General features: G+C 34.9%; 1 protein-coding gene across 5 annotated transcripts in view; it reads left to right on the forward strand.

Annotated features, from left to right (window-relative positions):
• The first annotated feature begins 6,653 nt into the window (after window positions 1-6,653).
• LOC113853861 (ABC transporter C family member 12-like) overlaps window positions 6,654-26,395 on the forward strand; it is a 30,347-nt gene continuing 10,605 nt past the window's right edge. For 3 of the 5 annotated variants that reach the window (XM_027484539.1, XM_027484543.1, XM_027484542.1), the window contains exons 1-17: window positions 6,654-7,261; window positions 7,468-7,646; window positions 8,120-8,159; window positions 8,759-8,915; window positions 9,068-9,182; window positions 9,274-9,354; window positions 9,496-9,520; window positions 10,019-10,075; window positions 10,782-10,847; window positions 19,701-19,775; window positions 19,905-20,012; window positions 20,138-20,272; window positions 20,636-20,742; window positions 20,829-20,922; window positions 21,524-21,691; window positions 22,034-22,174; window positions 24,730-24,930. In XM_027484539.1, the coding sequence (XP_027340340.1) occupies window positions 6,929-7,261; window positions 7,468-7,646; window positions 8,120-8,159; window positions 8,759-8,915; window positions 9,068-9,182; window positions 9,274-9,354; window positions 9,496-9,520; window positions 10,019-10,075; window positions 10,782-10,847; window positions 19,701-19,775; window positions 19,905-20,012; window positions 20,138-20,272; window positions 20,636-20,742; window positions 20,829-20,922; window positions 21,524-21,691; window positions 22,034-22,174; window positions 24,730-24,930 (2,082 nt within the window). In that variant the 5' untranslated portion in view covers window positions 6,654-6,928. The remainder of the gene's footprint in view (window positions 7,262-7,467; window positions 7,647-8,119; window positions 8,160-8,758; window positions 8,916-9,067; window positions 9,183-9,273; window positions 9,355-9,495; window positions 9,521-10,018; window positions 10,076-10,781; window positions 10,848-19,700; window positions 19,776-19,904; window positions 20,013-20,137; window positions 20,273-20,635; window positions 20,743-20,828; window positions 20,923-21,523; window positions 21,692-22,033; window positions 22,175-24,729; window positions 24,931-26,395) is intronic. The other 2 variants (XM_027484540.1, XM_027484541.1) reach the window with 2 other exon arrangements.

A 26,395-nucleotide genomic window follows, 5' to 3' on the forward strand; every position in this document is an offset into this window, starting at 1 on the left:
TATTCTACTCTATTCTATTTTGTTTTATTACTCTCAAAGTTGAATTGAAGTAATTTAATTTGACAAAGCAGTTGAAGACAGACCCAACGCATTTCCTATATTATTGGCGTCACGGACTCACGGGATTCCTTTCGTTATCTTTTTTTTTTTTCCTTCTTAACGACGGTAGCTAGGTACTAGGGATGACATATTAAATAATTAGAGTATCCACAAAAATATTCATAAAATAAAAATAGGTAAATATTTATCAAATTGTATGAAGATTGATGAGTATTACGATATTCATATTCATTTATCTTAAAATTTGTTATAATATTTCTTAGATGAATGATATTATATATTTTGTGTTAGGTGTTAGAACCTTAAACTTTGGAGTTTATATTATATATTTTTTTAGAATTTGTTGTGTTGTAATTCGTAGTATATTTGATGTCTTATTAATTAATGTTCTTTATTGTATGATAGTATTAATGTTTTATTAGTTTGTAAAAAAATGTAAAAATAATATTTTAGTTAACTAAATTGCAAATGTAGACTGATGAAATTTAAATACCTAATGAATATTCGAATGAAGATGAAAATCTAACTTGTCACCAAATGTAGACTGTGATGCTCTTTCTCTTTTAACTATTTTTTTATTTTATAAATAATTTTTAATAAAACTCAATTGAAATAAAAAAGTAAAGATGAAATCTTATCTTTGCAATTTGAATTTATAACGACATTCGAATATAAATTTCAAGTAAAATAATTATCTAGTAATTAATATAAATACATCTCAGTTTAATACTTACAATAAGATTTATCAAAATATTACATATTCTAAAAATCAACATTAAATATATACATTCATTCTTTGGCAAAACTAAAAGGAAGAAGTGGGTGCATGATTCTGAAAATTGATCTTAGAAAAACTTATAATAAACTTAATTGGAGATTTATTATTAATACTCTTTAAAAAATCGGCCTAAATTCTAATTTAGTGAACTTTATTCATTAATGTATATCTTCTGTTTCTATGTCTATAAACTAGAATAAGAACCTTACTCAATCCTTTAGTTCCGGTAGAGGCATTAGGCAAGGGAACCTAATATCTTCTTATTTTTTTTGTTCTCTGCTTAGAAAGACTGACCTATTTAATCCAAGACACGATTCTCTCACTTGTTTTTTTGTTGATGATATTAATTTGATGGCCAAAGCTGATTTGCATCATGCATAATTGATCCATGGGGTTCTAATTGAATTCTGTTTAGCCTCAATCTCTATGTTAATAATGAAAAATTCTCCCTTTTCTTCTCTCAAAACACAAATCCTGTTATGACTAAAGATATTAGCACTCATGTCGGTTTTAAAGTTTCAAAAGATTTTGGTAAGTATTTAGGTATCCTCATCAGTAACCACAAGCCTCATAGGAAATATTATGCTTTTATTATGGATAGAATTAGGAAAAAGCTTACCTTATGGAAGATGAATTCTTTATCCCAATCTAGGAGAATCACTTTGGTTCAATCTTACTTGTTGTCCATCCCTTCCTACATTATGCAAGCTATGCCCATTCCTAGTTCTATTTGTAAGAAAATTAATATAATTTGCAGGAATTTCATTTGGAGATCTTTGAGTAGAGGAAAATCTTATCTTATTAATTAGAATATAATCTATCAATCTAAGGCTGAGGGAGGGTTGGGATTCAGGTACTTATCGTTATTAAATAAAACCTATATGATGAAGTTAATTTGGAGACTAGTTAAATCTCTTAATGAGTTGTGGACTCAGGTTTTGTATAAAAAGTATAAATTTAGTTTTAATAAAAAAACCTCACCCTAGAAATAATATGAAATTATGGAAAAAGCTAACTGTTGTTTGGGATATCTTTATACATGGTTTGGGTTAGGTTGTTGATGATGGTTTATCGACCAAATTCTGAGAGGATAATTGGCTCCCAAATATACAAAACCTGCGTTCTTATATTGTAAGGCCTATTCTTGAAGAGGAGATGGAAATTCCTATGGCCTTTTTCTCTGATCAGGAAAACTGGGACTAGTCTAGGATCAACACCAATCTCTTTATCTTTACTTGTGAATACATAACCCAAGTTAAACCCCCTATAAGAGTAGAGGTCAGGATTTTGCTTTTTGGAATCCCTCTAGTAATGGACTATTCTCTTTAATAACTGCTTATAGTCTAGTAAATTCTCTTACCCAACAACCTTCTCTTAATCATAAAATTTTTAAAACTGTTTGGAAATGGGATGATTCTCCTAGGGTTGTTCTTTTTCTATGGAAGGTGGCCTATGGTAGATTGTTGACCAATGAAGAAAGATGTATGAGAAATATGGTTAGCTCCTCTCTTTGTCCTAGATGTGATAATGGTCTTGAGTTTATAATGCATGTCCTTAGAGACTGTTGGTCTGCCAAACAAGTCTGAAATTTCATCATATTACCTCCCAATTGGGCCTTTTTTTTAGCATGGGGTTACCTAATTAGCTTCTTAATAATTTATCTAATTCTCAGTTGAATAATTTTTCTAGTTAGAATAGGTTATTTGGTTTGATAATCTAGTTTTCATTGAAGGAAAGGAATTGTGTCATTTTTCATAGTTTAGTTACTACTACTAGTTATTTATATCATAAAATTTGTTATGAATTTAAGTATCTAAATTGTTGTTTCAAGGGTAAGGCTGAAACAATGAAGAAGCTGCAAGATGGCTATGTTCAAAATAGATGGTATCCCCCTTTCCAAGGTCATATGAAATTGAATGTTGAATCCCAGGCTATGGTGAGTGCTGGATGTGGAGGATTAATTAGAGATTGTAATGAGAAGCTTGGTGTGGGTTTTTACATAAGCCTTGAGTTTTGTAATCCCTTTGAGTCTAAATTGTGGGGTCTATTCTATGGTTTGCAATTGGTAACCCAAAATAACATCCAAATAATTTAGATTGAATCAGATTCTAGGAATGCCTTGCAGTTGGAGTTGAATATTCAAACTTGTAACCATCCTTATTTCAATTTGTTTGTTGCAATTAGGAATATTTTGAAATGTTTCCCTTTCATTAGATTTAGGCACATTCTAAGGGAAGGAAATAAATGTGCTGATGTTAGGCCTTGGGTCTACTAGAGCTACTTCATACTTAGATAGGGCCCTCCTTCTTTGGCTCATTTTCTCAGCTAGTTGTGTTGTTTTGGGCTTGTTAATTTATGCTTAATAAAAATTATTACAACCTCAGCATAATTTAAATCCTAATAGATCCTTATAACACATCTGAATATATGATCCTAGAACGGATCAATCTTCATCGAACATAGTATTCTGATTTACTTTCTTTCTTTTTTCGTTTTCATTACTTGAAAATATTTGTAAGGATGAGTATCCTCTATCCTACAAAATCCTTATTTTTAACATACAATTAAATTACATATAAACATTAATCGAATAGAAGTACACACTAATAATAATAATAATAACTCATTCATAAATTTTTTTTCTTTCAAAAGTCATCAAGACATAACATTTCACACTCAACCAAACACAATTATACAGCTCATGAGTTCACACCACATTATTCATCGCAATTCTTTTGGATCTATCATTTATTAGTACATCTTGTATTCACGGGTCCCTAATCGCCGCCAACATACTTTTCCTAATCATGTTGGAGCCAGCATGAATAGTCGCCAAATGACTAACACACATGGATACGTGTGTGATATACAATTCTGTAGTAAAAGTATAGTCAAAAGCTTAGTCAAAAATGAGTGTGATGCCTTATGATGCATTCACTGTCAGCAGATGTGCACAATCCTAAATACTATCACCACCCTACATTTTTCCTAATTTTTCAAATTGTCTTCAAATTCTATATCTCTAGTGTATCTTTGTAACTATCCATACATAAACTTTACAACGACAATTTGCACTGAAACTTTTCCATATGAATACTGAACATTGATCTTTGTACTGAAACTTATCCATATGGAAACTTAACAGTAGTAATTTGCTCTAAATTCTTTTACTCCAAATATCTTCATCACTCTTTCATAGCACACATTTTCTTTCTCTTTTAATGACATACAGAATTTCAAATCCACATACATAATCTCATACATCAATTTCATTTTCATAAATCCCTTTCACACACAATCAATGTCATACTTTTTCAACAATTTTTAAATATTCACACCAATTTCTTTTGTTACATTTCACTAATAATACATTTTCATTCAGTTAAATAAAATGTGTCTAAGGTCACACACATCTAGACTTAGTCTAACTCACTATACATAATAAAATACATTTCATCATTCAAGAACAATCAAATACTCTTCATCAATCTTATACGAACAACCGAAAATTCTCATTCTCAAATATTCATATCATACAAATCAATACAATATACTGAAGGTCAGACACTTTCAGACTCAAACCAATCGTATAATTTAAAAATATATTGCCAGAGATCATACTCTCTCGGTCTTGATAAAATCATCTATCCTAGAGTTTATCATTTCCTATTTTCATTCTCCAATATATATATTATTCATATAGATGATAATCAACAACCTAATCATAAAACTTCTTAAAGCATTGTTTGATCGTAACTGTTACTATAAATTTCTGTTTCATGTGATTCTTAAATCAAACCATAGGTTTTTTGTGCCAAAAATCCATTTTTAACATTACACTTTCAAGAAAATACTTTAGATCTACTATTCAAAATAGGATATTTTGGATTTTTAAAGCTAAAACATAAAAATAGAACTTAGAGTTTGAGATAAACTCTTCTTACCTGGAAATAGGTCTTTCACAATAGAGAGATGAAAGTTGATATCTCTAAGACCAAGTTCTTTTTGAGATTCAACGGAAAGCTACAAGGTTGCGATGGAAGATGTTGTCCAAAAGACCAAAATCTCCTTAGAATCAAGAGGAAGAGATATTCAAGCTCAGATTCGAAAGAGATTTGGAATTCAAAGGTGTTTTCTTTGAGAAAGGAAAGTGAGGAATAGAGAAAGAGATGAGAATGATTTTTTGGATTGAGATATGTATTTTTAGAAAGTCAAAATCACTTAAATACCCTTTTTTTTTTCTTGAGGATTCTTGGTTGAACGAGAAAATCAGACAAAAATTGCTACTCTTCTACTAATATTTTTGCTCAACTGAAAGTATTTTCGCTTGCGCAAAACTATGGTAGAGAACTACCCATTTCTATTGCGAATTTTTGCTTGAGCGACAAATTTCTCACTTTAACGATAGTATAGGTGAAAATTTTCTGTTTTTGCTTCGGCGAAGAATTTTTACCTGAGGTAAAACCATTCTTTTAAAAATAATTTTTTAATAGAAAACTTTTATTTTAAAAACAAGAAAATCACTTTAATTTTTTTTTATCATATTTTTTTTTACTATAACTGTTACTTTAATATTTTTATATATAATAATTTTTTATCATATCTTTTATTGTGTGACTGCTCATTTCATATAAATATTTTCATTTTTACAACTTTTAATTTTTTTTTTGTGTTGTTATCTAAAGTCGAACATTTACTACCATATTAGGTAACATCTCATATAGGAATCTGATAAAATTTTTTTTTTTAATTTAATAAATACTTTATAATAAATAACTTTCAATATCTTTCAATCTACTGATGTGTGTTAATTTAATTTAAAAAGTTATTCATAAAATTTTTAAAATTTATTTTTGCAATTTAATAATTAGAAATGATTTATAAATATTTTTTTTAAAATAACTTTTGAAAGGTCCAGAATTAGTTTTAAAAACAATTTATAAATGATTTATGAAATTAAATTTCTAAAGATAATAAAGATAATTTTAAAAATTAAATTCTGAAAATAACAATAAAAAACTAGTATATTAACTAAAGCATGTGATGTCTAATCAACTCCAAAATTTAAATTTGAAAAAGTATAAAATCACTTTAAAGTTAAATTTTAGAAGTGGTTTATAAATGATTTTTGAAATTAAATTTCTGAAAGATATTAAAAACAATTTCAGAAATTAAATTTGAAAAAATAATAAAACGATGCAAATAATAAAAGATAATAATACAAAAAATAATCTCCAAAAGTAGTTTTGTTAATTTCTTTTATAGTGGCATTAGCTAAAGGAGTTCGAATATGAAGGAAAACAAATTTAGGGGACGGCTACTAACACTAGGTGTAGACGCAACGAGGTTGTGAATGCGGTCCCATGTTCAAACTCATTAGTTAGTCATTATTGAACACACATGAATTTTTTATAATATTTCATTTTAACCTGTTAAAATATTTTTAAATTATAATGAAACGAGAGAATCTTTATTTCAATTTTAATTAATTAAATAATTGGTTATAATCCGTAAGCCGTGACGTTATTAACCAATTTTCATATCCCATAATGTTTTGTCTCATTCTGATTTGGTTCGAACTCCCAACGTCGTTTTCTGTCGTGTTTTACATGTTGTATATCCATCACTCACTCAAGATAAAACATGCATGTAATAATGTTAAGTTCTATATCCCATAATTATTCTGTTTTGTAACTGTCAGTTGCTGTTGGCTTTTTGCTTTAGTTTCTTTCATTGTATCTTCACTGGTAAAAGAGCTCGAAAACAAGTGTTGTTTTCATTTTGAATGGGCAAAGTCTAAGACGGGTCTTCTTTCAAATTTAACATAAACATTAATGCTGGGTTTTCTTGTGTGAACCAGAAAGGTGGGAGTCACACTCACACTCTTCTATTTGATGTTTTTCTTTTATGGTCAAGGACAGAATGGGGGTGTTTCCCATGTTCTCGTCACCTACCCTTTTCTTTTCTTGTTTTAGTATGAAGGTGTTTGTGGTTTGTTGTTGCAGTTACTCCCTCTTGTGTTAGGAAAAGAGATTTTAAAGCATCATTGGTGGAATCTGTGGAAGGTTTGTGTTAACTGCTTGAGACACGATGGGTTTTGAACCATTGGTTTGGTACTGCCAGCCAGCACAAAACCGCATTTGGGGTAGAGTGGTAGATAGTGTTTTTGGGTCATATACACCTTGTGCAATTGACACTCTTGTTGTGTCTACTTCCAATTTGGTTCTTATGGGTCTGTGCTTATATAGAATATGGCTTACCATTTACAATGCCAAAGCTCAAAGGCTTTGTTTGAGTTCAAATTACTATAATTATCTTCTGGGAATTTTGGCTGGTTGTTGTGCTGCTCAACCTTTGTTGAGATTTCTAACTGGAAATTCAGCTTTCAACCTGAATGGGGAAACTGGCTTTGCTCCTTTTGAGGTGAGTCTGATATGCTTGCTATATTCCAATGAGATCCCTTTGCATGAATGCACAGTATCTTCTGTTAATCAAAGTTGATATTTGATGATGGCTTTAGTTCATTTGGTGATACCGATGAGTTATTGTATGCCATGCTGCAGTAGAAAAATTTGTACAATTTGGTTGGGATGTGCAGTTCTAATTCTTACTTTTTTGTGTTCTTGCAGATAACAGCTTTGATAGTTGAGGCACTTACTTGGAGCACAATGATAATTCTCATTCTATTGGAAACCAAGGTTTATATCCGGAAATTTAGATGGATGGTGCGGTTTGGAGTTATTTATGTCTTGGTGGGCGATATTGTAATGCTTAACCTTCTTTTGTCAGCTAAAGATTACTGTAGCAGGTTAACTCTTGAGTCTGTACCATGTTTTTTGTTTTTTTACTTTTATGTTAATAATACATTCGATTTCATACTCTTTATTTATATCTTTTTAATATTCTCTCTAAGGAAAAATATTCTTTTAAGTGTTTAACTGGCATATTCTCTTCTCAGCTTTATTTGATAATTTAATTGGATCTGAGAACAATATTAAGATAAGGAATATAGGGTGCCAGTTTGAGATAAATATGCATGGAAAAAACTTGAATTTGAATTTACAAGTGAGACTTTGTTTTTCAAACTATTAAAATATATCAGTTGTTCGGTGTAAAAGTTTGTGATTTTCAGTGTGTAATGGTTAGGATAGGCATCTAAACAAGCGAAGAGGAAACAAAGTTTGGTCTTTTCTATAAAAAGAAACAGAAGAAAAGAAAATTTATACTCATTCTTGATTGTATATGCAGCACCATTCTTATGCTTTGATTTCATATTTTCAGATTTGCCCTGTTTCTGTACATCAGCCCTGTTATCTGCCAGGTAAATTTCTTATTTCCCTCTCTTTTAATGAAGTTAAAAATAATCTTTATTATACCTTTATTTCTATTCTAGATTGCAATACTAAAAACAGTGTTGTTTCATTAAAGCTGGCTACCAGTTTCACATACATTGAAAATTATAAGCCTAGGCCAAAAATGATCATTTGCCTTGCGTAACAGCCCTTTAGAACTTGATGCGATTCACAAAGGATTTGGAGTAATATGTACTTGTAAATTATACATACCCAATTCATACTTTAAAATCTTTGTGAATACAGTGTTTGTATATTTGGGTTTGAAAACTGTAGCTTTTGCTGCTGGCTGAGGCATGCTAGAGGGCAATGGCCACTAAAAATTGGGATATAAATTTTAAATGGTTGGCTGATACATTTTACAGATTGATAGTAACTGTTGTCCTGAAGAGCATGGGATATAAATAGCAACTTATAAGTTCATGCACATTGGGATGGAAGAGTGATTAATGTCTTACAGTTTTGTTAGTTAGGCTGCCATGAAATAGCTGGACATTCAAAGATGCTATATCATCGAGTCGCTCAGATAAATCACAACAAACTTACTGAGGCTACATTTCTGATGTAGGTGTTGTTTGGTACCTTACTTTTTGTTTACATTCCCAATTTGGTTCCTTATTCTGGCCATATAACTATGCAAGCTGAGTTTCCTGTCCATGGTGAATATGAACCACTTTGTGGAGAAGATCAAGTTTGTCCTGAGAGGCATGCCAATGTGTTCTCTAGTGAGTAGTATTGACAATTCATAGCTTTACAATTTCTTTTGCTGACTATGACTTTAATTTTACCTTTTGGTTGCCTTCATTTTTTTGTGCAATTAGGCAGTCTCTGTCCCTGGAACTTCATTTACTAGTAATGTTTTCTGTATTCTCTGAAGGATTATGCTTTGGATGGATTAGTCCCCTCATGAGCCAAGGCTACAGAAAACCCGTCACTGAAAAGGATGTTTGGAAGCTAGACACATGGGATCAAACAGAGACATTAACTGAAAAGTTTGCACTATTTCTCCTGGCTTACTGTATGGTTCTGCATGAAATTCTTACATCAAATATACATAATTTAAACTACTTTTGGTTTCTGCAGGTTCCAAGAGTGTTGGATGTTCGAATTTCAAAGGCCCAACCCTTGGCTTTTAAGAGCATTGAACAATAGCCTAGGGAAAAGGTGCATATTTACATCCCTTCATGATATTTTATCTTCCCTCTTAATTGTTTGATCTTCATTTGGAATCTTGAAGATGCCTTTAGTAGTATTGTTGTCTCATTTTTTTTTTTTTATTACTTTTTGGCTTCAATGTTTGGTTAGGTTTTGGTGGGGAGGCATCTATAAGGTGAACATTTTGACCCATTTTTTTATCTTTAACTTGCTACAAATGAATCAGTAAAAGTTTTCACATTGCAAGTTACTTCTGATTGTAGGCTGAGAGGATTATCTACTAGAATTTAAACTGAAATAAGATAATTTAAATTTATAAAACCATAGTTAGTTAAGCTTAGGTCAGTTTTCTTACCAAATGAAAGAATGATAAATGCTACATGTCAAGAACTAACAGTACCAAAATCCTACACTGTTAGGTGAAGACCTAGGAATGGCTTTATAGCTCTAAAACAGCCTCTCATGCAAAATCCCTTTGGGCATAGAGATTAGAGATAGTCAATCTACCTGGCTAGAGGCCTGTTTTGAATTTTCTATTAACCAAGAATCTCGTTAGAGGTTAACTTATCATGTATGGATACATCCTTTATGTTTAAAAATATATTCTGTGTAGAGTAGGCAGAAAAATTGCACATTAAAAGGCATGTGATTACGTTTTTAATGATCTCTGCAGATTGGTAATGATCTTTCTCAGTTTGTGGGCCCTATTTTGCTGAACCATCTCTTAGATGTAAGTTTATTTCTCCTTAAATCCAAATTAGAGATGATATGAAAATAAAAAATTAAGAGCAGAGAGCAATGCTATGCACACATTGAATAGAGACAATATAGAAAAATGGACACACAAGAATTTTTTTATTTTTTTTTTCAGTTCATTTGCCTAGTTTTCAGATTATATCATTCAATACTAAGCAGAAAAATTTGCATAAAAATGAAGATTAATGTCTTGCAAAAATTGGAGAACTCTACCAATTTTCAATCACTTGACTTGTGTACCCATAAACCTATCCCTGGGCTTTTTTATTCAAAGAGTTAATTTCTTAGTCTTCTTTTAGTCAAAACCCAGTTATACACTTGCTATCTAAAAAGCTTGCATCTAAACTCACCCTATATGCGTAGGATGCTTTATTTAAACATTGATTTCCTGGTTCAGAGGTATTTGACCTCAATTTACATATTTTCCTGCAAATAAAACATTGCTGCCATGTCACTTTAGCCTTACTTAAATCTAATCTTGACCATTCATATAACATTAAAATGTCAAAATTAGCTCAAATTACAATCGTACCTAATATGTCACACACATGCATACACATACTTGTAATTTCCCATTCTTAAATGATATTTTGTTGATATACTTTATGATTTCATTTCTGAGTATGTTTAAGGCTTATTCTGGCTACATTATCCTTTGTTACTCTTGTGCTAAACGGCAGTCAATGCAAAGAGGAGACCCATCTTGGATAGGTTACATCTACGCCTTCTCCATTTTTGTTGGAGTGGTATGGATACTTTCCCTTACAATTTTAAAAGCATTGGTCCAGTAAATTTGGTTTCTGGTGAACCTAGTGCATTTAAATATAGGTCAGGTTTTTCTTTTTGTTTCTTTCTTTCCATGATTTTTCTAATCCTAGTCATACAAAACAATAGATAAAACATCATTAATATGGAACTAAATCATTTGTGGCTAATTTTCTTTTCTAGTTGAAATGCCTAATTGCCTATAAACACAAGGCAAATATTAGGATGTGTTAATATGGAACAAGAAGTATGTGAAGATTGTAGTGCACAACTGGTAGGTGTATATATAAATGATCACCATTGTTCTCCTGTTTGAGCATGCTTTGTAGTAATTACACAATGCTGGCCCTATAACAGATAAATGGCAATCCTCTTCTATATACATAGTCCTTTCATGAAATAATGAATTAGTTGAAATGTGAATTCTTGCTATACTTTGACTATCACACCATAAGTTCATGTTAGTTGTTGAGAAAGAGAGAAACAAGAAGAGATAAGATTAATCTGTGTTTAAAATACAAAGTGGAGCTATTTATTTATAATAATAAATCATAAATATTACACTATTTATTTACATTAATGTCAACACCCTCCTTAAAGCTCATATACATTATATGCATCAAACTTATTATGTATATAACTAATACTTTGATCTGTACTATCTAGGATAGAAGTGAGCTCTCTAAGAGAAAGAACTTGCCTTGTTACTGGCATTTCATACCTGGGAGAAAGGCTTAATGGTCCCCACTATTACGTAGTTATTAGTCCCCCGTAAGAATTTAGTGAAGAGATCCGCCAATTAATCATTAGAATTAATGAATCAAATGAAAAATATCTTTGGATAAGATTGTTTCTCTAATGATAGTGAAAAGAACTGAATAAGTGGACGAACGAGTAAGTTTACTGACAGAAATGAGATTGAAGGGGCAATTTGGAACAAATAAAACTGACTCTAAGGAGAGACCTGGGACAGGGGTAGTATTACCAATGCCAATGATGTTGGTTTGAGAACCATTAGCTAAAGTGACAAGAGGAAAAGAATCGAGATAAGTGAGTTGTGAGAAAAGGGAAACATTACTAGACATGTGATTAGAGGTGTCAGAATCAAGAACCCAAAGACCAAGGGATGGAGACTGGGAAATGCAGGTAACAAGAGTACCTGTTTGTGCTACAGAGGCAACCGGTAGAGCGGGTGGGGGTTGGTAGGTGGATCTGACTGTATGGCGGCTTTGCATTGGAGATAGTCCTGGTATTCCAATGTAGGCACAGGAATATGAGAGGGTATGGTAGGGGCTGGAGATGGCATGTGGGCAAGATTTACACTAGAATTCTGGGCTTTGGCCTTCGTGCGACACTGAGCCTCAAGATGGCCAAAATGTTTGCAGTAGGCATAACGAGGACGCGAACGAGAATAGGTGTTACCATGTCCCCTCCCACGATCGCTAGGAGGAAAGGAGTTCAGCAAGAGTATAGTGGAATCAAGAGGAGATGTGAGAGGTGGGGTTGCCGCAAATGATTGAGGAGTGGACATGCGTAGCAGCTGCTTAGAGATAGAATCAAATGATGGTACTGTGGGACTAGAAAGAACCTGATTGCAAACAGAGTCAAGTTCTGGAAGAAGGCCATGGAAAGCAAGCACCATGAAGAATTTGCTCCGCTGTTGGGCATATTTTTCAGCATTACTATTAAATGGCATAAGATCATTAAATTCAGCCATCAAGTTGTCAAGGTTACCTAAGTAACTTTGCATATCCATGTCTTGTTTCTTGATGGAGATAAGGTTGGCAATGACCGTATAGAGACGGTGAATTTGATTGGAATAAACTCGTTTGGCCTTATTCCAAACCTCATAGCAGGTTTTAAATGGACAGTACTGTTGTTGCAGTTTGGCATTAATGGAGAACCAAAGAACACTGCAAAGTGAGGCATCAACTTGCTTCCAATGGTCTTGTTTGTCCATAGCAATGTCTTTAGCTTGTGTTGTGAGATGGTCAGAGTGGCCTTGTCCTTGGAACTAAAGTTCAACAGCCACTGCCCAAGAAGAATAATTGGGAGCCCTGAGGAGTTTCTCACAAGGTATCAAAGGCACAGTGGTGAATGTCACAACAGCACATTCGAAAGTAAACATTGCGAGAGTAAGGAGAAGAGAGGAAAAAGGCTATAAGAATATACCAGGGAGGTTGACGGAGATAGAAAAATGGTAGAGAAGGTCGCTCAAGTAGAAACAGCGTTGAAAAACGAGATGCGCAGGCGAAATATGGCGGCACGTGAGGGTTCGTGCGACGGCGGGTGGCGACGGTGAAAAGTCAATGATGGTCGCCGAGAGGAGACTGTCCTGGTTGCAGCCTTAGATGGCAGGAAAAGTCAACGGTTACTGTAGCAATCGAGAAATAAGTGTCAGATCGAAACCCAAATCTGATACCATATAGAATCTGATATTTTGAATGTGTTTTTTGTGTATTGCATATGACCCAAGGGTCTGAATTTATACATGTACAAGAGAATTTATATTAATTATAGTTTATTACCTTAATAAAGGTAATCCTGATATCCTGTTGTAATTAAGCTATTTTACTGGCCTAATTACTATAATTACACATCATGCCTAATTACTATATCTGCATATCACGTTCAGATATTGTATATCCACAAACAGTGATGGAATTGCCTGAGATTCGTCTCAGTGGCTAGAAAGAAACGCCACATTCAAATTGTAAACGTCAAATTACTACATATTTTGGTCATTGGAAAAAATTTTCATCCCCATAGCAGCCATGGTCGGCCTTTTCTGAAGCTGCTGTTTTTTTTTTTTTTTTTCGGTAGCAGCGGCAGTGGTGGCGATGAAGGAGGAACCCTAGAAGACTCTTGATATCATGTAGAATTAAGAGAGAGAGAGAGCACAAAGAGAGAGACAGATTAGTGTGCTAGAATTCGATGTTCTACAATGTGTAGAAACCCTTATATTTATAAGAATACATATGTAACCTTATTGGGCCAAGCCTGTTATTATAATACTAACATAAACCTTAATCCTAATACGTCTATTATAGCTATTTATAACAGATGTCTTGATCCAAAGACAAAATTTTTCCTTCTTCATCCTTAATACATCTAACTTGATTCAAATCTCTAGATTTTCTTTATCTACTCTTGGCAACTTTATAAATTCTTCTTTCACCACACTTTATCCCAAGATCTTGATAGAATAGAACCTTTCAAAAGTCTTAGAATGTGCTTCACTCACTACTTTTCTTGTCTAATTTCTTGCATTCCAATACCTTGTCCAATAGAATATGAATAGCATGTGTACATACTTTTCAATTATCTTGGATTAAATAGGAAAGTTTTGTTTTGTATGTTTATGATGGACCTGGACAAAAAGGGCCTCCATTGAAGACATATCAGCAGAGGAAGGGCAAAATAGGGAATGCTGGAATGAAAATGGTTAAGCAGAGCCTTAACAAACTACATACGTATCTAGAAAAGGGAGAGGAGAAAGATACGGGAAACTAGCCTGGAAATGGATATTAGAGGGGGCTGAAAGGAGGAGAGGGGGAGGAGGATTTTTTGGGGGTAATCAGGGTGGCTGCTGTCACAGGATAGGATCATCATTTGTGTTGATTGCTTGCTATTGTTTTCTTTTCGCTACTTGTACTCAAATCCCTGTAATTTGCTTAATTCTAATAACAAGAGGAAGTTCTATCGGTGGTATCAGAGCTCCCGATCTTGGGAGCGCCTAATGGTCACCACGCGAATGGAGAATCGATTGGAGCTTGTTGAATGGCGATTAGAAGGCATGCAAGCGGCCATCCAAGAAGAATTTCGGAGGCAAATGGATGAGGTCCTATCGGTGATGACCGCAAGGTTCGAGACAACGTTGCGAGAAGAATGTGAGGAAAGGGAAGGGGAAAATAACAATCAAGAGGGAGGTAATGGAGGTGGAGAAACTTGGAGAAGAGAGGAACATGTCAGGAGAGTGGAGGTACCTTACTTTGGAGGAGACGACCCACATGGATGGGTTTACAGGGCGGAGCAGTATTTTGAGGTCAACAAAATACCAAAGGTAGAGAAGGTGGACACCACTATGGTGTGTCTAGAGGGGAAGGCACTCAATTGGTACCAGTGGTGGGAACCACGAGCACCGATGGCCACCTGGCCGGTTTTCCGGCAAGCTTTGTTGGGTCGCTTTCGTTTGTCTACGTCTGAGAATCCATGAGTCGTTGATGGGCTTGAGGCAACGGGGAACAGTGACTGAGTATAGGGAGCAGTTCGAGTTGTATTCAGCTCCACTGCGTTTCACCGATGAGGAGTTCATGATCGGAGCATTTCTTAATGGCCTCCAGGAAGAAATCAAGGTGGAGGTACGCCTTCGAGAAACTGGAGACCTCTGCTCCGTTATAGACTTAGCACAGAAGGTGGAGGAGAAGAATCGGGTATTGGGCCTTTCATTTGGGCTAAATGTGAGAGTCAATGGGTCAACTAATTTCAAATTGAGTTGGGCTTTAAGAGGAGGACCCCCAAAACGAATAGAGTGGGTTGGGCTGGAAGGAATGAACCCATTCCACTTTTAAGGTTCACGTCTCCAATGCGTCCTACGGTGAACAGGGTGGAGACCCAAGGTAGTCGTCAAAGCCCACGCGACTCTTATGCATCTAGCTCAAATCGAAGGAGGCTAGGGTTCAAACGCTTAACAGAAGAAGAGGAAAATGAGAAGCAGCGAAGAGGGCTATGTTTCCGTTATGATGAACGGTTCTCAGCGAGCGGCCACGTCTATCGTAACAAGCAACTGCACGTCGTATTACTGGAAGAAGACGAGGTGGACCTAGAAGAATCTGCGGCGGTGGAAGGCGATGAAGAGGAGGTGCATCTTCAATTGAATGTAAGTAGCATTGCGAGAATGACTTCCAAAAATCCCCTGAAGCTATGGGGCAACATTTTAGGTAAGAGAGTAATAGTTATGGTGGATTCCGGTGCTTCTCACAATTTCTTATCTCTAGGGCTAGTTGACGAATTGAAAATACCTACTAAAGCAACTTGGGGCTACTGTGTAGAGGTGGGGAATGGTCAAAGGTTGAGGAGTCAAGGTGTTTGTAGAAATGTGGTGCTCGACCTACCCAACCTACAGGTCATTCAAGATTTCTTTTTGTTTGGCTAGTAGGGGTAGACGTTATTTTGGGATACGAATGGCTCAAAAGCTTGGGCAAGTTCAGTGCGGATCTGCGACAACATCTGATTGAAGTCCACAAGGATGGGAATGTTATTGAAATTAGAGGAGATGTAGGGCTATCCCGAACGGTAGCGTCGTTAAAAGCTATAAAGAAGGAGCTGAGGAACGAGGCAGAGGCTTATTACGTTGAATTGGGTATGATGATCATTGGATGCACTGACTCATTCACTCAAGTGTCGGAAGCAGCCCCAGAGACAATGAAGGAATTACTAAAGGAGTTTGACGACGTGTTCAAGGAAGGGACCTCCCTTCCCCCAAAGAGGGAGAGTGACCATGCCATTATTTTGAAGGAAGGAGCACAAATCTCCAACATCCGTCTGTATAGGCACCCACACCACCACAAGGAAGAAATAGAAAAGTTCGTGAAGGACATGTTAATGGCGGGGCTGATCCGACCCAGTACGAGCCCATACTCTAGTCCCCTGATTTTAGTAAAGAAAAAAGATGGAAGTTGGCGTTTCTGCGTGGACTACCGAGCTCTTAATAGCATCACCATCCCAAATAAATTTCCCATTCCTATAATCGAAGAATTACTGGACGAGCTAGGAGGGGCAATTATCTTTTCCAAACTTGAGCTCAAATTCGGATACCACCAGATTCGCATGAAGGAAGAAGACATTCATAAAACTGCTTTCTGGACACATGAAGGGCACTATGAATACTTGGTGATGCTCTTTGGGTTAACGAACGCTCCTTCGACATTTCAGGCCCTTATGAACCACATTTTTAGGCCATACCTGGGTAAATTTGTGTTGGTATTTTTTGACGATATCTTAGTATACAGCCGTGACCATTTTTCGCATATTGACCATTTATGTGTAGTTTTTCAAGTGCTGAGGAGTAACAAATTATGGGTCAATGGAAAAGTGTAGCTTTGGTGAAAGACAGCTGGAGTACCTGGGGCATATCATCTCAGCAGAAGGCATATCAGCAGATCCAACAAAGGTTGCAGCAATGAGGAACTGGCCCGTTCCCAAGGACATTAAGGGGCTGAGAGGATTCTTGGGTTTGACAGGGTATTATCGCCGTTTTGTACGTCGGTACGGAGTGATTGCTAAACCCCTCACACAGCTCCTAAAGAAGAACAATTTCGGGTGGTCAGAGGAAGCTCAGCAAGCTTTTGAGCAATTGAAGTCAGCTATGGAGGGTCTTCCCACATTGGCTATGCCACAGTTTGACTTACCTTTCGTGATAGAAATTGATGCTTTTGGATATGGTATTGGGGTAGTCTTAATGCAGCACGGTCGACCTTTTACTTTTATTAGTCAGGCCCTATCAGACCGCAATAAAGTGAAGTCAGTGTATGAACGGGAGCTCATGGCCATAGTGTTTGCGATGCAAAAGTGGCGACAATATTTGATGGGTCAGCATTTTATTATCCGAACGGACTAGAGGAGTCTAAAATTCCTCTTGGAGCAAAAGGTCCTGGTAGGAGAGCAACTGAAATGGGTAACTAAGTTGCTTGGGTTCGATTTTGAAATCCAATATAAACCTGGCCTTGAAAATAAGGCAGCAGACACCTTATCTAGGGTAGTGCATTGTCATGCCATTTCTATGGTCACCAATTCCGATTTGGTGGAGCTGGCTGAGGAAGTTTTGGGGGATGAACAACTGAGGATGATTATGCAAGAAACTATCCTCAACCCTCCCACCCACATTACTCTGTCTCCAATGGATGCCTCTAGTTCAAACAGTGGCTGGTGTTACCCAGGAGTTTCCCTAGAATGCCACTGTTACTAGCGGAATTTCATTCCTCCCCTTGGGGAGATCATCCTGGAATGACTCCACCTACAAAAGGCTGGCTATGGCATTTTGCTGGAATGGAATGAAGCAAGATGTAGAGAAATTTGTGGCGGCCTGTCACATTTGTCAACAAAACAAGTCTCAGACATTTAAGCCAGCAAGACTACTCCAACCATTACCCATTCTAAATCACGTGTGGGAAGAAATCTCCATGGATTTCATTGGTGGTTTACCCAAGACGAAAGGGGCTGATACAATCATGGTCGTGGTGGACAGGCTAAGTAAGTATGCTCATTTCCTTCCCTTGCTTCATCCTTATTCGGCCAAAGAGGTAGCTACTGTTTTTGTGAAAGAGATTGTTAGACTTCATGGTTTTCCTAATTCCATTGTATCAGATAGAGATCGGATTTTTCTCAGTACATTTTGGCAGGAATTATTTTGCTAATCGGGCACCAAACTGAAATTCAGCTCCGCTTACCACCCCCAAACCGACGGTCATACAGAAGTCACCAACTGAACCATTGAGGCCTACTTGAGATGTTTTGTTGGGGACCACCCAAAGCAATGGGTCAAGTGGTTGTCTTGGGGAGAGTTTTGGTTCAACTCTTCCTTCAATGTCTCTATAAAAATGAGCCCTTTCAAGGCATTTTATGGTAGGGATCCCTCTAATATTCTCCCTCACCATCGAAACAGTACAGTTGCTGATGAGGTTGACCAGTTACTAGTGATGAGGGACAAAGTCTTAGAACAATTGAAGCAAAATCTGATAAAGGCTCAAGTAGGAATGAAAGAACAGGCTAACAAAGGCAGGCGGGAAGTGGAATTTCAGGTGGGAGACATGGTTTATTTAAAGGCTCAGCCCTATAAATTGAGATCATTGGCAAGGCGTATGAATGAGAAGCTTAGTCCCCGATTTTATGGCCCATTCAAGGTCTTGGAAAAGATTGGTGTTGTTGCTTACAAACTCCTGTTGCCTGAGACATCATAGCTGCACCCAATTTTTCATGTCTCACATCTCAAAAGGGCCCATCCCACTGATCAACCTAGTCAAATACTTCCACCTTTCTGACAGAGGAGTGGGTATTACAAGCCGAGCCAGAGGAAGTGCGAGCAATTCGGCCGTTGTTAAATGGGAGTTGGGAAGTGCTCATTAAGTGAGCAGGATTGCCAGAGGAGGACAAAACATAGGAGTACTTTGAGTTACTTCAGACAGCTTTTCCCCATTTTCACCTTGAGGACAAGGTGCAACTCGTTGGGGGAAGTATTGTGGGCCTGGACAAAAAGGGCCTCCACTGAAGACATATCAGCGGAGGAAGGGCAAAATAGGGAATGCTGGAATGAAAATGGTTAAGCAGGGCCTTAACAAACTGCATATGTGTCTAGAAAAGGGAGAGGAGAAAGATACGGGAATGGATATTGGAGGGGGCTGAAAGGAGGAGAGGGGGAGGAGGATTTTTTGGGGTAATCAGGGTGGCTGCTGTCATAGGATAGGATCATCATTTGTGTTGATTGCTTGCTATTGTTTTCTTTTCACTACTTGTACTTAGGGATCATCCCTGTAATTTGCTTAATTCTAATAACAAGAGGAAGTTCTATCAGTTTATCTAGCATGTCTCAAAATGATTAAATGGTGTGTTACAATTAATCCAAAATTATTATTTCTGCTCTTGTTTTTTATTTTTTATAACCATCATTTTTCCCATGGAAAAAATTAGAATTAGAACTTCCCCTGAATAAGTGACTTACATGAATTTCTTTAATGCATGACGAATGATAGAGTATATATCATAACTTTTTCATACTTTTTATAGCGTTCAATAACAGGAAGAAAAGAACAATTAACAAGTCGTTCAACTCTTTTCAGACAGTTGGTGTTCTATGTGAAGCACAGTATTTCCAGAATGTTATGCGTGTTGGTTTTCAGCTTAGATCAAGTTTGGTATGGACATATCTTCTCTTAAGAGTCCAACTATCCTATTAATCCATTCTGGACAACTCTGAGTAAACTCGATTTTCCTAATTTATTTTATTATTTTATTTACTATGAAGTGACCCTCTCTAATTATAGGTGGCTGCTATATTTAGAAAATCTTTGAGGCTAACAAATGATGGTAGAAAGAAGTTCACATCTGGGAAGCTTATGAATATGATAACAACAGATGCCAGTTCATTACAGGTTCATTTGTTGCTTATACCGAACATCCATGTCTACTTATATGCTGAAATTTTATTATTAAGATTTAGAGTGTACTATGTTCCCTTGGTCTAAACTTATTGCAAATGTTCCTCAACAATGTTCAGCAAATATGTCAACAACTTCATGGACTATGGTCATCACCATTCCGTATCATCATAGCTATGGTTCTCCTATACCAGCAACTAGGTGTTGCTTCACTTATTGGAGCATTAATGCTAGTTCTTATTATCCCACTGCAGGCAAGTTTTGTCTCTGCTTTTATAGCTTGCAGACATGTATTATGGTTTTCATTTATGAAAGACAAATATCTGAACTTAGGAAAGGACCCTAAGAGAACCCTTGTCTTATAGGACTTGTTATCTCTTTATATTCTTTGTACAATACATCACCATACAAATATAATATGATACTTATTAATGATAAAGGTGAAATTCAGTTATTTTCAATAGAGTGCAAAATGTTTGACAGTTTTTAATTTAGTACAAGTTGAAAATAATATATTTGGTATTTTGTTCATTTTCTAAATAATAACTGTTGTCTTTTATTTTATAAGTTTCTCTCAATGAATAAATAAATAATCATTTTTATTGTTTTGAGAACAGACATTTGTGATTTTCAAAATGCGAAAGCTGACAAAAGAAGGAATACAACAGACAGACAAGAGGGTCGGTCTCATGAATGAAATTCTGGCTGCCATGGATACTGTAAAGTATGAACACATTAAAATAGTCCACTTACAACCATTAAGCTCAGATTGTGTTTTAACAGTATTTGCAATATGCTGATATGATTCAGATGTTATGCGTGGGAAACAAGCTTTCAATCTAGAATTCTAAGCATACGAGATGAAGAGCTATCATGGTTTCGCAAAGCACAGCTCCTATATGCTGTATGAGCCTTGACATGATTTTACAATTAAGTATTTCAATAATGTTTTCATGGTCCAGGGTCTGACTCATGGTGATAATTGAATTGAGATTAATAATCTTTCATGCATTCTCTACTAAGAGCATTGGATTATTCGTTTATAATAATTGGAGTAACTATATACAGTATGTATACAAGGTTGATAAATACATTCAAAATTAATATATATGATCCTATCAGTATAAAATTGTTTTCAAGGAAATGGTCACTTGCTTGATATAAAAAAATGGCTTTTTGAGATAATAACTATTCAATTTTATGCTTCTATACCTCCTTTGGGTAATATTAGTATTATTTCCTTAAATTTATCATTGTATTATATCCCTGGACCCACAACACTTGTATATAAACAATTTAAGCATCAACGTAAATTTAGTATCAGATCATGTTTTGTGGAGATATGCTCCTCTATCATGCAACTGCAACCAGTTATTTCTATATATGCATGTGCCAAATAAGTAAACAATTTCTTAGAATCTTTGTCTACAATATATGTGGCGTAAAATTCTCCTAGATTGTGAAAATTTATGGCTTTCTTCCTGACTATTTCTCTTCTGTTGCAGCTTAACACTTTCATACTAAACAGCATCCCTGTTCTTGTGACGGTGACCACATTTGGTATTTTTACTTTACTGGGCGGAGAATTGACACCTGCAAGGGCATTTACCTCGTTATCTCTGTTTACGGTTTTGCGTTTTCCTTTAAATATGCTACCAAGCCTTCTAAGTCAGGTTGTCATTGTCCCTTGTCACATATAGTTAATAGTTTGTTTATAAAAGAAAATATTATAATAGTTGCATAGTTTTTCACAATGATTTGAGAGAATTACTAAGAACGAATTATTGATGAAAATATTTACCATGAAGGAACGATAATTACTTGAAATGGATATGTATTCTTATTTAAGTTAGTTCATTATACAAATTCCACTTCCAGTGGAAAATTTTCCTCCATAATATTTAATTTTTTTACCACTTCAAATTGTAATAACTGTTTCCTCACTGTTTTGAGGTCAAAATATAACTTTAGCTGGAAATATCAAATCATTCCGTAATGATTGTCTTTTCTGACAGGTAGCAAGTGCAAATGTCTCATTGCAACGTTTGGAGGAATTGCTCTTAGCAGAGGAGCGAAATTTACAGCAAAATCCACCTATTGAACCAGGACTTCCTGCCATCACAATTAAGAATGGATACTTTTCGTGGGATCTTAAGGTATTTTCTTCAATGATCCTTGTGTGCATAGTCACTATTTTGTTAAAGCTGTCTTAATTATGTTTGGTGTTTGTATGGAGTTCCACATTTTATTACATTTCAATTTTCAAGATAAGAAAGCACAGATATGTTTAAGCTACACTATTTCTCCACAATCTACTTTGCACATATGGCTAGATTTATGTCTTATGAAATCACTTTGTCTCCCGTTTAATGTTTGAGATAAACAATAAATAAATAAAACAAGTTGTAAATTATATTTAAATAATAAAACTACTCTTTTATCAAAACAAATATAATTTTTTAAAAGAACTTTATTTAACTTTTCGATAAAAATATACATTAAAAATATTTTCATGTACATATAATATTAAAATTTTGATATTAAATAATAATAATTTTATTCAATTTTTTAACGATTAAAATTTATCTTTTGGTAATAAAATATTTTATAAAATATAACTAAGACAAAAATAAATTATAAAAATTTAAAATCATATTTTATAAAATGAGAAAATTCTTGTTTTATAAAAATATTTTTTATTGGAAAATGTTCATATAATATTTTTTATAAAAATTATATTTTTGAAATAATTATTTTTTATAAAATATTAAAAATGATATAAAGTATGAGTAGGAAGGTAATAGAAAAAAAAAATTATTTTATTCTAATGTTTCCTAACCCATCATCGTCACTCTTCTCAAGATAAGAATTTGAACAATGAGGATAGGAGAGAATAACTCAACATGATAGGAGAGAATAACTCAACATGATAAGCTATGATATCTTCTTGTTCAACAAACACCAGAAATTTTAATATGATAGGATAAACTATCCTGTCCTACTATTTAGACCTTGGTATTGGCCCTTTCTATCTTATATGACTATGCTTAAGTGTTACAGTTATTAGCAACATTAGTAATATGCTATGCAGAATAATAATCAACAAAAGTTGTTAGAATTTTCTTTAATCCATTATGTAATTTCTATTATGCAACGACTATTATAAAATTACCTTTTCCTTTTATGATCTTGAATTACGTTGCTCTCACAACACAATATGTGATTCTCATACAATTAAGGGTTTAGAGAGCACTAACCTGAATCTATTATTCCTTGATGTTACCTCTCTCTTTGGTGTCGTTGATCCTTTGATATTTTCTCCAACTCTTCCTTCCTCTTTCAACTCCTCTCGGATGGTTGAGAGAAAATTCATTTCTTGTGTTTACTGTGAGATCCCTCAGAGACCGTGAAAGTGAAAATAGAGAATACCGTAACCCCTATTTGACAACCGCTCTTTAATTTTATATGAAGGGAGAGGGAAGGGTTTCCTTATAATTGTATTTACAATTATACCCTCAAGGACTCTATATTTTATATTTAACTACTATCACATTAAAGCATTAATTAGAGTCATGGTATAAGTTACATAGGCCACTATAATAAGATTCATTAAAACAATCTAATAATCTTCTACTTGGCCTATGTGACGATTTGAAGATTCAATGAACTATAAGTGCGCATATCATTGATAATATCAAGTCATCATCTTTTAATGATTTAAGTTGATCGGATCATGGCAGTCACAAGTCATTTGACGTTCCTTCCAAGTATCACAGAACCAACCTAAATCAAATTAGCTTTAATTAGTCACAAACCTGTCTCCCTTTTGAATTGGAACTACCTCTGATGAGCACTTTTCCATTTGAATCTCTCTAATACTTTGTTGATGTAGCTTTTCTGAGACAATCCCAGTAATCCTTGTGATCTATTACGAAATATTTCTATTCCAATCACATAGGAAGCCTCACCTATATCTTTCATCTCAAAGTTCTTAGAGAGAAATTCCTTTACATCATGCAACAGCCCAACATCATTAGTAACAAGAATGTCATCAACATAGGACTAAAATGATAAATTTGCTCCCACTGACCTTCATATAGATATACCGGTTAACAATGTTCTCTATAAAACCATATGTCGTAACTCCTATTTGGTAACCGCTCTTTAATTTTATATGAAGGGAGAGGAGAGAGTTTTCTTATAATTGTATTTACAATTATACTCTCAATGACTTTATATTTTATATTTAATCACCATCACATTAAATCATTAATTAGAGTTATGCTATAAGTTACATAGGCCACTATAATAAAATTATTAAAATAATCTAACAAAAGGTTCCAGAATCCTAATCAATAAACAGTTTCCAAGTTTTAAAAAAAAAACAACTAGCTTTATAAAAATACTACATAGTACTATCTTAGATTATGTTACATTGATTAGGCTTCCCTCTTCTTCCACCGTCCTCTCAACTTACAATATAAGCCAAATCTTGGTCAACTGGAATAATGATATTGAATTATTAATATTTCTTGTAGGTTTTATATGACCATGCTGTTGCTTTTGGTGAATGTGATGTTAATGATTGGCCTTGTTCTTAAGTTGAGGCAAAAATAAAATAAAATTCAATTTTCATTTTTTCTGATCCATTTTATAATTTTGATATTAGTGGTGCACACTTTACTTTGTATGAAAAACATTCAATTGCCAGGCAGAGAAACCCACGTTATCAAATATCAATGTGGAAATACCAATTGGAAGCTTAGTTGCAATCATTGGCGGTACTGGAGAAGGCAAAACATCACTTATTTCAGCAATGATTGGAGAGCTACCTCCTCTAGCTGATGGAAATGCCACAATCAGAGGGACAGTTGCTTATGTTCCTCAGATTTCATGGATTTACAATGCCACAGTGAGTTGCAACTTGTTTATGATTAAAAAATTTGTGTGTTTTTCTGAACTAAATTTAAGTGAACAAATACTTAACCTGCTAGACAACATTATGAAGAGAACAGAGACAAGTGATATATTCAGAGTAGAAAGGAGAACTCTGAAAGATTATTATCATTGATAGATTGAAGAGATGCAAGTATTGTTATTTATAGGAATAAATAACCTAAGGCTAACCCGTTTAGTATAACTAAGTAACTACTAACAGATTCAGTTAACTGGTAAATTTGTTAGTTAACAGATTCTTGAATGTTACATTATACTTTACTATTCCCCCGCAAAATCAAGATGGGTTCACTATAGAGAAGTAGTCAACAACATTGAGTTTGTCTCTTAAAGTGGTGAACCTAAGAGGGGAGAGAGCTTTGGTGAGAATATCTGCATACTGATCATGTGACGGGATGTGAGCACTTGCAGACTCCTATCTAGAACCTTTTCACGAAAGAAAAGATATCCAGGTCCATGTGCTTGGTCTTAGCTTTGACACTCTACTTCAGTACTAGACCATGTGACCAGAGTCTGTTTCTTGAACCACCAGCTGATCAGAATTTGCACCGATAAAAATGCAAACCCTAGAGGTAGATATTCTGTCATCTGATGGGGACCAAGGTGGTATCACAAAAGGCTATCAGTTGTAGATAACCAGAAGTAGGAGCTGGTCTGAAAAGTAAACCATGGTGGACAGTGCCTTTAAGGTACCTAAGGGTTAACTACCTTCTGATGTTCTTCAAGTCAAGGTAAGAAGAGAGAAACTGACAGACTTTGTTTACTGCAAAGCTTATTTTAGGTCTGGTGATGATGGTATATTGGATATTGGAATGCACAAACTATTGACTTGTAATAGTAGGATGAGAGATATAATCAGAACCATGTTTGCTTAATTTACAGCCTCTTGTCATGGCAGTAGAGATCCCTTTATCTGCATCCATATTACCTTTGAGAAGGATCAAATTTGCTGTTTGAGAAGGCAAGATTAAAAAGAGCGTAGCTAAGTCAGTCAAACCAAGCATGGGGTGCTTTTTTTAAGGCCATAGAGGGCCTTTTGAATAGACCGCAGAGGATGCAGAGGAAGATAGTCGGTGGGCCTTTTCCAAACACATGAATGCAAGATTCATTGACTTTTATTGCATAATGAGATAATATACAGTTTCATTATATGTCTAAGGGCCTCATGATGAGGGTGCCCAAGTCTACAATTCCACAAAGAATAAGACGTAGAAGTATTAACAGGACTAGTAGTGTTTACAATAGTAGAAGGAGGTAGGTAGTTCAAACTATTTTGAAAATAGAAAAAGATTAAGGATTGTATTGTGAGTGAGAGGAACAGAAAATTCTCTTGTAGATTGATCTGCACCAGCACTTGGAACAGTTGAATGAGTGAACTTGTGTGGTCCATCTTGTCCAAGAGTCCCATCTATTAAGATGTC

The sequence above is a fragment of the Abrus precatorius genome, unplaced genomic scaffold (assembly GCF_003935025.1).
Source record: "Abrus precatorius isolate BTA unplaced genomic scaffold, Abrus_2018 Scaffold11, whole genome shotgun sequence".
Taxonomy (NCBI): Eukaryota; Viridiplantae; Streptophyta; class Magnoliopsida; order Fabales; family Fabaceae; genus Abrus; species Abrus precatorius.